The following is an 11,377-nucleotide window of genomic DNA, read 5'->3' on the forward strand; positions in this document are numbered from 1 at the left end:
ATTTGCAAACTGTTAGCCCAGTGCATTTTAAAATGAGTTGCTAATATTTTTAGAAATCAGGAGGTCTCACATGAAAACCCTAATCTCCAGTTTCCCCTGAGAAATTGGCAACACAGGCCCTTGATTATGCGTAGTGACAATGGCTGGACCTGGTTACCCATTGCCATTTCTCCCCAAGCATATCCTTCTGGTGTACCTTAGCCCCTACTCCTCCCCTTGTTATCTACCAGGCCCTGAAACACGCTGCTAATATTTACTGAGGGCTTACTCTGTGCTACCTCATCTGCCCTCACAAGAATCTTGTGAGGTGATTGCTGCTGTTATCCCCATTTTACAGATAAGGAGCCTGAGACACAGAGAGGTTGAGTAACTTGCCTAATGTCACACAGCCAGTGAGTCTGTGTCCAGACACTGGCTCTTGGCCAAGCACTAAGCTATCCTGCCTCTTTCATGTAACCTGCCTGGCCCCCTCGGATCTTGAATCTGTGACCGCTGGCCCACCACAGTTAGGGAAATACCACGGCAGGTCAAACCCTAAAGCCTGCCTTGCATCTGTTTGGGGTCCCTGGCTTCCAGTCGGATCCCTTTCTGCCTTCCCCGGGTGCCACCACCCTCCTCAGCTGGGATGAATCATTGTTGATTTTTTTTTTTTTTTTTTTGAGACGGAGTCTCGCTCTGTCACCCAGGCTGGAGTGCAGTGGCCGGATCTCAGCTCACTGCAAGCTCCGCCTCCCGGGTTTACGCCATTCTCCTGCCTCAGCCTCCCGAGTAGCTGGGACTACAGGCGCCTGCCACCTCGCCCGGCTAAGTTTTTGTATTTTTAGTAGAGACAGGGTTTCACTGTGTTAGCCAGGATGGTCTCGATCTCCTGACCTCGTGATCCGCCCGTCTCGGCCTCCCAAAGTGCTGGGATTACAGGCTTGAGCCACCGCGCCCGGCCCATTGTTGACTTTTTTTATCATTATTAGTGACTTCTCGAAGCTATAAAGTTTCATTGATTTTACCAAAGGGCTCTCATCTGGTGCACTCTGAGATCCTCACATCCATTCTGGGAGCTGGAGGTTTTTATAGCCATTTTACAGATGGGAACACAGGTCCAGGGTTGACATGTGACTTGCCCAAGCTCTCATAGGTCATAATGGCAGAGGCAGAGCTAGAAGCTGGGTTCTGCAGATCACATTAGCTGGGTCCAGCTGCCCCGGGTCCTTCCACACTGGCCAGGAAGAAAGGCTCGGCACGATCCTTACATGCCAGGGCAGAATCCAGCCACCACCCCATTACCTTCCAAAAGAAAACCTCCGCAGAGCTTGCCCTCCACCCTCCCAAGCAGCAGCAACGTTTTACGTCCCCAGCTACAGCCGTTCCCTGCAAGGCCTCTTTTTCAGCCTTCTGGGTGGTTTCCTTCTCTCTCTACTTGAAACTGTCCACCTCTCCACACACACCTGCTCCCCTTGGGCCTGGCACTCCCCGTTTCCCCAGGACACGTCCAATTCAGCTGTCACTGCTGCGGCTGCCCAGAGCATCAGCCCTGCCAGCCCCAGAGTCCCTCAAGCCATGCTGTCAGCCTGAGGGCAGCTGGCAGCCCCCGAGCACACAGATTTGGGTTATGGCAACTTAGACACCTTCTCAGATATTGCGGCCTTCCCTGACAGCGTGAACTCCCTGGAGGGCGTAGGTGGGGACGTCCGCACCCCGGACAAGCTCATCGACCAAGTGAACGACACCAGTGATGGCCGGCACATGTGGCTGGCTCCCATTCTGCCGGGCCTGGTGGGTTCCTAGCAGCGGCCACCGCAGCTCCTGGCCCTCAGGCAGCCAGGGGGACTTTCTTTCCCTGGTCTCAGTGACTCGTCTTTCTTCCAGATCAAGTTAATCTCAAGCCAAGATGCTTGGGAACTGTCAGAAAGGTTTAGGTCTTTGCTACCTTGCCTGATGGGGCCAGCTCTTCCAGGCCAGCAATTCTTTCTCTTTTATAAGGGGACACCAGGGGTGAAAGGGGCCCCATGGGAATCTGAAGCCGGGAACCCCAGCACAGCTGCCTGAGGGCTTGGTCTTCCTTGGTCCCTGCAGGCAGCCCTCTCTGGTTCTGTGCTCTGCCTGGCTTTGCAGCCGCTGTGCCCTCTTCCTCCCCACCCAGCTCTCTGCACACTCACAGTTTCTGCCTCTTCCTACATCACTGGGTAGATGACCCCAACACGGCCGCCCTGCCCTCCTTCTGGCCCCAAATTGGCCTGGTCAGCTTTTCCGGCCAACTGACTCAGTTTCCCAGATCTCAAACCTTGCACTGAGTCCTGCTTAGCTTTTAGCTCTGAGGCCTCATGGTGAGCTGACGTGATTGGTTGTGGTGGAGAGGAAGGGGAGAAGCCACAGGGCATGGACGGGGTGGTCAGCCCCCCTCCAGCCTCTCAGCCCGGGGCCAGATGCCTGGTAGGGATGCACAGCAGGTTCTTGACAGCCATATGACCAGGGATGTGTCCCTTGTCCATGCCATGGGACTGAATGGGGGACCGGGGGCACCTTTTTCTCTCAAAACGCAGGAAGGTACAGCGTCAGCAATTCTATGATGGAAGTTTTCCAAAGGCCACCCTAAAATTAGACCCCCCCTATTGAGTGTCCATCAGCTTCCCCTGCCCCATTGGAGAGGGGGCAACACAGCTCTGTCCTCCCTGAGACCCGGGCCACCCACTGGCAGCCAGTGGGTATTTTCCATTGTCTAGCACTGGAAGGTCTTTTGGGGTGAGGCAACTTCAGCTGTTGCTCTCGAGGCTGGACTCCAACATCTGTATCTGCTTGAGCCTCGCAGGCAACTGACTTTGAGGACCGTCGCCCTGACCTTTATTGTTTCCATGGTCCAGCCAGGAGGCTGGCCCTCCCCGAGCAGCCCCACTCCCTCTTGGGACATTCTGAGGATGGTCACAGGCTGGGGACCGGGGCCCGGGGCGGGACTGAGCCTGCAGCCTGTAGCCAGTGTGGAACGCTTATTTCTTGATTCTATCTTGCAAGGGAGGATCCCCCCGCTAATATCTGAGAGCCTTGGTTGGGGGTGGGGAGAGGGAGGGCTGTTCGAGGCTGCCCCGTCCCACTTTCCCCACTGGATTCTGCCCCGATCTAGACAGCCCTCCTTACTCCCCCAGCAGAGGTTCACAGACACGCACTGGACATTGCCCAGCAGCACCTTGGCGTTGCTTCTCAGCGATGGTTTGGGGAAAGGACAGACAGGGTCAGAAGCTGATCACCATGGCTGGTGCTCAACCCGAGCTGGGGACTGTCCCTTTAGCTCACGGGGCTCTAGACTATTTCTGGGCCTGACCTGAGGGGACATAAGGGATGGCCAAGGATGTTCCCAATTCTCCACTGGCATTTAAATGAGGGCCCCGCCAGGCCCAAGCACACAGGCCCTCCAAGAGCCAGCTCAGCGGTTTGTTGCAAACGCAGCCACACGTGACCTGACTCAAGATGGGCTTCGAGGAGATGAAAGGGGGCGGAACTCCAGGCTGGCCCACGTGGCAGGCGCTGCCTTGGGCACCACCGCTCACCCCCAGCCCACGCCTGGCGCCCCCAGCCCAGCCAAGTGCCTCTGTTTCCAAACATGCCTGTTTTAATTAGTGCTGCTCTCTGACAGGTGAACCGGGTTTATGTGATTTTCGATCTGCCTACCACCGTGTCAATGATCAAACTGTGGAATTATGCGAAAACACCCCATCGAGGGGTGAAGGAGTTTGGAGTAAGTACTTATTAGCTGAGTTTTTTGAGATAATTATGTTCGTTGGTAATTAGGCCGCCGGCAATTATCATTTGTCGCAGTTTGATTTACTTCTCTCTGTTGCAACCCTCAACACAAATGCCTGGTCCTCAGATGCAGGCAAATTTACCACCCAACCATGAATTCAGAACCTCCTGGCAGTGATTTCAGTGTCACCCTGAACAAATAGAAAGTGGGTTCTCTTTCATCTTTTCCTCTAGAATCCCAGTGGTTTGGGGCGGTGACCCTGGGATGGGGAGAACAGGGACCCTGGAGACCAGAGACCTGAGTTTGCCTCCAGCTCTGCTGCTTGTGCTAATGGTATTAAAGCCCCTCAGGCCTCAATTTCCTCATCTGCAATGTGGGCTGATGGCTCCTGTCTTTCCCAACGGCTGTGAAGATCTGAAATCACAAGGCAGACGCAGCACATAGCAGGCACTTGTTCCTGGCAGCCCGTCTTCCCAAGGAGAAAGGCTCAGAGCAGTAATGCGCTTTGCCCAAAGTCAACGTGGGAGGGAGGAGGGGCACCCATGAGCTCCGCCTCATGTCCCTGCAGCTCCTGGTGGATGACCTGCTCGTGTACAACGGGATCCTGGCCATGGTGAGCCACCTGGTGGGGGGCATCCTGCCCACGTGTGAGCCCACTGTGCCCTACCACACCATCCTCTTCACCGAGGACAGGGACATCCGCCACCAGGAAAAACATACCACTATCAGGTATGGCCCCAGCCGGCCCCATGGCCTCCCCACCAGCCCTAACGAGGATGGATGGCTGGGACACACGGCCAGGAGCTTGATCGAATCTTGTGTTTCCTTCCTCCCCACAGTAATCAGGCCGAGGATCAGGATGTCCAGATGATGAATGAAAACCAAATCATGACCAACGCGAAACGGAAGCAGAGCGTTGTTGACCCAGGTCAGTGGCGTCTCTCTGCCCAGAGCATCACGCCTCGGGAGCTCGGTCTGAATACAGAAGGAACTGGTGGCCTTGCACCCCCGCCCGCACCCCTGCCTGCCCCTAGACCCCTCTCCTCTGCCCAGAAGCCTGCCCAAAGGCCTGGGGAGGGACCAAAAGGGTCAGAACCAGGGGAGCAACATGCTTCCGGCTTCTTGCAGGCACCTGTAACAAGTGGAGCTTCCTGAATCCAAGTGTCATGGGCACAGAGTGGGGAAGCAGTCAGGGGCAGAGCACCATGTTAAAGGGGTTCACACTGGGCCGTGGGAAGCCAGTAGGGATGCCCAAGGCGAGGGCTTCCTGGAAGACGTGATGTTTGAGCTGGATCCTAAAGGATGTGAGGAGTGTGCCAGGCAGCCTGGGCAAAGGCAAAGCCTGCTCCAGGCAGAGGGAAGGGGCCAGCATGCCAGGCACCCCAAGAGCAGGGACTTTTCCAAGGGCCTTGAATGACAATAATCCAGGCTGCTGGATTTCACTGGGGAGTGTGGGGCACCCCTTCAGGGTTTGAGACTTAGTAACTCCGGTCCCTCTGTGCCCTGTCATGACAGCCTTACGTCCCAAAACCTGCATCAGTGAGAAGGAGATGAGACGACGGCGCTGCTGACAGGTGAAGAAGGGGGAGCTGGTCCTCCCACTGCACTGGGCTCTGTCACCAGCCCCACTTAGCACCCGTGTCCCTCACCCTCAGTCCCAGGAGCTGGAAGCGAACCACAGTGTTGAGGGGAGCCCGCTGGGGAGAGGGGACTCGGGAGGACAGCCCTGGATGCTACTGGAGTGACAGATGGCTGTGGCTGCAGGGCAGAGCAATCCCCTGTAGTTCCAGATTGGCTGCAGGGAGCCCGGGACACCTGCTTTCATGCCTCTGCTGTGAGACCCAGCAAAGCAGGGCCCATGACCACTTGGGCCTGGGCTGACCCTAACTTGGAGCAGGACAATGACAGAGTGGGGAGTCCTCCCATCCAGCCTCAGAGGGCCCAGAGAATGGCTGAGCGGGAGAGTGGGAGACCAGACCCCACCCCACAACTCTAGCAGGCAGGGCTGCCCAGGGAGACTCTGCCTTCAGAAACCTGAGCTTCAGCGGCCAACACTCCCATTCTCCTGCACATCCCTGTCTCATTTTGGGACTGGTGGAGCTGGCTGAGAGGTTGGGGTCGTTTCCTGGTTACATGGGTCCACAAGACCCTCTCTCATCCCAGTATAGGGGCCTCTCTCCTCTCATTGGGCCTGATAAGGGACTGGCCAAAGCTGTGCATCCTGCAGAGGGAAGGAAGTCAGCTGGGCCACCCGCCATCCACCCTGGCAAGAGCTGGGCCTGCTCTGGCAGGCCAGGGCATCCTCTCTGTGCTGCTGCCAGGCCAGGAAGGGTGGGCGGGCGGCCAGCAGGCTGGCAGCTCCAGACCCCAGAGGGCCAGAAGAACCCACCGCAATGCCCTCTGGGTGCAGGTGTTGGGGGATGCCGAGGACGCTCTCCCCATCTCCTCCCACCCTTGAGCAGGCCCTCCCAGCACTCTCTGCCACATGACCCTCCTGGTCTGATGGAGGCTGTGCTCACTGACGCGGCTGCTTTCTGTCTATGCCCCTGTGCCCTTGGAGGCAGGCAGTGAGGTGCTCCTTTCCCGGGCCCCCACCCCGTCTCCCTCTTCAGCCACTTCCCAGCGAGTTGGAAATGTGCCTTGCACCCCCAGCCGAGTGAAGCCCAGAACGCATCTATTTCCATCGATGTAACAAGCTCGGATCAGGGATCTAATTGGTTTCCCAGTGGTGGGTAATTTCTCGTTCCAAATATTAATCCGTTGTTTTTCTGGCGCCCAGCCCAGCCCGCCGCAGTACTGTACTCGAGGTACGTTCCTATGCAACCGAGAGCCCCGGCAAATACTTCATGAGCTTAGCAGCCTGGGCTCGAGCAGCTATGCAAATGCGCTTTTCATCTGGCGTGCGGGGCTGATGGGAAGATAAGAATTGTTTCTCCCGGAGAAAGATCCATCATTTCTCCAGCTTCCAAGCCCCCGGCACCTCTGCTCAGCTCCCAGATGTGATGAGCACCTCCCGCCGGGGGAGTCAGGGGTTGATCAATCCAGCTATTGTACCCAAACCAGTGCCACCGCATTAAAGGGAGCCCCGGCTGCTCCTTCCCCACTGAGATGTGGGCACAGGTCAGATTTGTCAGGGAGATGGCACTAACACGACTCAAGCTCAGTCCCAGAACCTCAGCTGATGTTTATAATAATCGTATGTACTGTGCAATTTAGGAGGGGAAAAAAGGCTGTACAGGCGTTAACTCTAAAATAAATTTCTATTTTTTCCCTCTTGCAAAATTAATAAAAGATGTTATTGAGAATATAATCTGAGTCACCGGATTTGGGGTCAGACGGGGAGTCCATGCTGCCTCCAGGAGCTGAGTGACACAGAGAAGGCCTCACCGAGCTGCAGATGGGGTCGTGATCGCACCCTGACTGCGCAGTGAGATTGTCATGCTGTAGTGACAGGCAGTAGAGATAACAGACTGATTATTACATGCCTGGCTCTAACTTCTTTGATCCACGTAACACAACCCTTTGCGGTGGGCACTGTTATTATCCTCACTTTACAGATAAGGGAGCTGAGACACAGAGAGGTGGTGCGACTTTCCTGGGACACACAGCTTTGGAAGCTATTAGCCAATGCACAAATCCTCAGAGGGCCCCTCGAGAGTTGAGGTGGGGGTGACAACCCTTGGGTCTTTGGCCCCGGGGTTTCCCTTCACCATGTGTGGATCCTGGAATGGCGGCCCCCAGACCCCCAATTCCTGGGCCTCCTCCCTGCCACCACCCCCCACGCCCCTGCTGCCTCCAGGGATGAATGTTGGCAGCTCGTGGCTTCTGGATAAAGCAGCCCTCGACTGGAAAGAGGGCTCAGCTGAGGAGGGTCACACTGCGGTTCAGGCACTAGCAATAGCATTGGCAGCAGGTAGGAGAGTCCTTTAGAAGCCCCATTTTCCTTCGCTGTGTGGGTCGGAGGAGAGAGCCCCCTCTGTCCAGCCAGGAGAGGCCCAGCCCCAAGCATAGAGGGAAAACGGCAGGGGCTCTGGCCGGCCTGCTCCATGCCCCCGTTCCCTCTGATTTCCTACAAAGACAGAGGCCTGGCTGTGCCCAGCCACCCTGGTGTTGGAGAACAGTCGCCCTCCCTCCTCTTGGCGGAGGGATCTCTGGGCCAGCCCTGGAGACCCTCAAGGGCAGCCCAGATCTTCCAGCATTCCCTCTGCGAGAGTGGGAGGCCGGCAGGGGTGTCCCAGCCTCTCAGCTCTGCTGAGCTCTCCAGGCCCCAGCCAGAGCCCTGGGCTGGAGTCCCGTTATTCAGGAGCCAGGCAAGCGATGTCAGGGAGTGATGTCAACACTGGCCTGCAAGGACCGTGGTCAACACAGCGGCACAGGCCCTCCAAAGGGGTCAGCCACACCTCAGATCTAAGAGAAGCCAGACAGCCAGGCATTTGGTTTATCTTTAATGTGAAATCTAACTTTTAAATGTTGGCTCCACTTCAACAAACAGGCAAACACACACTGAGTGAGCCAACTATTAAATAAAACCTGTCCACAGGCAGGCCCCGGTCGGTTCACCAATCCTGCTTGCTCAGCCTGCCTCCCTTTCTCCCCACCTCCAACCTGCGGTTCCAGGAGTGTCCCAGACTGGAATCTCCTCTCCAGGGAGGAAAAAGGAGAGAGGGGCTCCCTCCTGGGCTGTCACCACCCCACTCCTCAGCCCCCAGATGGGCAGAAAGACAGGACGACTGTGAGGTGACACCTCTGGGTCCTGGAGGCAGCAGCCCCCACCCTCAGCTGTTGTGGGTAAACAGAGGCCCTCCTTTCCCTCCACATCCTGAGGCTTCCCGTTCCGTGCAATGCCCCCCAATCCCCAGTGCCCCAACAAACAGGGACATAAATGACTCCTGGGCTGCCACTGTCAGGGGTCAGGGCTTGTTGGCTCCCTGGCATAGGTGACTGGAAATGGGCCTCTGCTGCACCTGACAAGAGGGTTATGGCACGGGCTCCCGGTGGAGGCTCCCACAGGCCTCCAGCCCTTGGGGACCTGCCTCCTCTGTTCAGCCGTGGGAAAGACCTGCCTCCCACCTCCCCGGAAGTTCCAACACTGGCACTGCCACCCCGGAAGGACCCAGAAGGACCCCCAGAGCCTGCCAAGGGGGGCTCTGCAGCCAGGCGGGTGGCAGCTGCCCCATGCCCAGGCACATGTGCTGAGATGCCCGGGTTCCCGCTCCCGGCCTCACTCCTGCCTCACCTCCCGGAGCCAGGACAGTCTCTTTCCGAGGCCTCCAGTCCCCACCTGGCCTCTTCACAGTCCACAATCCGGCGGCCCAGGCTCTTGGGTTTGGCAGACTCACTAGATGATGTTTAATTTTTAAAAATGAGTTGCCTTCCTTTATTATCAGGTTTCACATTACAATGCAGATTCCCTGCTTCTCCAGAAAGACAGGAAGATCTGGCAACCTGGTCCCATGTTCCCAGCTGGCCCCAGAGCCTAAGCAGTGCTCTCCAGATGGTCCTGGTCCCCACCAGCCCCTCTTGTCTCACCCTTGCCTGCAGTCCTCCCTTGTATGACCATCACACACACACACACACACACACACACAGAGCCAGCGTGTGAGTTTGCAACCCCTGAGATGGAAGCAGGTTAAGGAATGTGGAGAGGAGGGGACATGGGGACAGTGCTGCGGGGCCCAGCACACATGGGGCTGGCAAGGCTGGGTCCCTCGCGATGAGACCCCAGCCTCCCAGGCATGCACAGTGCTCTCTGGGGCCCTAAGACTTGAGCCTCTGACGGCCAGAGGCTGGGGAGAGCAAGAAGTGGCCAGCCTCCATCCAAGATGCTGTGTGCGTCCCCAGGTGCCCTGGGGGTGCCTCCCTGACTGTGTGGGCATGTCCCAGATTGCCGTGTGCAGTGGGGCGTTTATGACAGCACTCCAGTCTCCTAGCCTCTCTGGGAAACGGCTCCACTCACAGCTCCCACCGCAGGGGCAGCCTTTGACAACCATATGCTGTGAGGATGACAACAAAACTCCTCACAGTGGCCAGGCACGGTGGCTCATGCCTGTAATCCCAGCACTTTGGGGGACGGAGGTGGGTGGATCACTTGAGGTCAGGAGTTCGAGACCAGCCTGGCCAACATGGTGAAACTCCGTCTCTACTAAAAATACAAAAATTAGCCGGGCATGGTGGCAGGTGCCTGTAATCCCATCTTACTCGGGAGGCTGAGGCAGGAGAATTGCTTGAACTTGGGAGGTGAAGGTTGCAGTGAGCCGGGATCGCACCACTGCACTTCAGCCTGGGCGACAGAGTGAGACTCCATCTCAAAAAAAAAAAAAAAAAAAATCCTAATAGCCGATACACACTAAGCACTACCCTGAGAGTGAACGCGCTGCAGTCTCTCCTGAAGGCACACAGTGGTGAGATGCAGTGAGACCTGGGCTGCAGGCACCACTCTTCCCAGCAAGCTGATGAGGACTCACATGCAGTGGCCCTGGGGCCAGCTGCCCGGGTCCCAGTCTAGGCTCCATCAACCACTTCCTGACAGTGCAACCTTGGCCAGGGACCTTACGCCCTGGGGCCTGGGCTTCATTACCCAGGCTGCAGTGGTACCAGCAGTACCTCTGTCATGGAGAGGAGCTCTCAGGGCTCGGGCCCACTGGTGCTCACATCAACTCCATCCACCATCAGACGGAGGCTGGGATATGACTCCTGGGTCTGGGCTCTTCCCCAGAGCAACGTGGCACTACCTTGCACCCGGCGCCTCTCAAATTTCCAGGGCACCCTCCCAGCCTTGGCAGATTGGTCCACAAAGGGCGCTGACCTTAGAGCAGCCAGCCCACTGGCTGAACAGAGATTAATGTCCCGATGTCCTGCCCCTCCTCCGCCAACTCTTTCCGCTTCCCTATCCATTCCCTTCCTTCCCCTGATTGGCCCCTGGGATTCTTCCTCCTTTGCCTTCTCTCGCTGGGTTCATCCTGCTTGCAGCTCCCATCCCCAACACACACCCCCTAGAAATTCCCAGGAGGGCCGGAAAGAAGGGGTAAGAGTGAGTGCACCCGGCTGGGCGTGTTGCACCCAATCACCAGCTTGGCCCTATCACAGAGCTTCTCCCATGCAGAGGCCCCTCCCACTCCCCCTGGAGTCCCAGGACCCCTCATTACCCTGGGTCCCGGCTAATCCTGGCAGCTGCCCACTCCCCTGCCAGGCCTGTGGCCATCAGCCTGGCCCCTGGCCTCCCCTAAGGCAGAAACTCAGACAATGTCAGTCTGAGATGACATGTGGCCCAAGGAGCAATTACCAGGGTGATGTGAGCCAGGCGGTGCTGGGGACAGGGCAGGGGCCCTGCACAGTGATTTCCTGTCTGTCCGTGCAGTAAATCCCCACACGGAGGAGACTGGTCTTTCCTCATGACTGATGGTCCCAGGCTGGGCTGAGTTTGTCTCAATCCCACGGCAGCTAGACCTGGGGCGGGCACAATCACTCAGTGCTCCACAGCTCAGCTCCTGGGCGAGGCTCAACTCCAGCCCTCCAATCTGGGGGCTCCAGGGCCATGTCTTCCATGTTTGGGGGCAGGGAGGGGACCCTTTTCTAATTCATTCACTCAGAGAGCAGCTTTTCCTGATTTCCACCAAGGCCTCATCTGCCCGGCAGCATCCCAGCCTG

The 11,377-nt window shown here is 57.3% G+C and overlaps 1 protein-coding gene across 1 annotated transcript in view; it reads left to right on the forward strand.

The window, feature by feature from the left end:
• The window catches only part of KIAA0556 (KIAA0556 ortholog), a 259,351-nt gene extending 252,311 nt beyond the window's left edge, over positions 1-7,040 (forward strand). The window contains exons 24-28 of the mRNA XM_011982338.1: positions 1,631-1,770; positions 3,623-3,724; positions 4,299-4,459; positions 4,570-4,658; positions 5,246-7,040. Coding sequence (XP_011837728.1) covers positions 1,631-1,770; positions 3,623-3,724; positions 4,299-4,459; positions 4,570-4,658; positions 5,246-5,301 — 548 coding nt within the window. The 3' untranslated portion in view covers positions 5,302-7,040. The remainder of the gene's footprint in view (positions 1-1,630; positions 1,771-3,622; positions 3,725-4,298; positions 4,460-4,569; positions 4,659-5,245) is intronic.
• Positions 7,041-11,377: the final 4,337 nt, after the last annotated feature.

The sequence above is a fragment of the Mandrillus leucophaeus genome, unplaced genomic scaffold, assembly GCF_000951045.1.
Source record: "Mandrillus leucophaeus isolate KB7577 unplaced genomic scaffold, Mleu.le_1.0 Scaffold24, whole genome shotgun sequence".
Lineage (NCBI taxonomy): Eukaryota > Metazoa > Chordata > Mammalia > Primates > Cercopithecidae > Mandrillus > Mandrillus leucophaeus.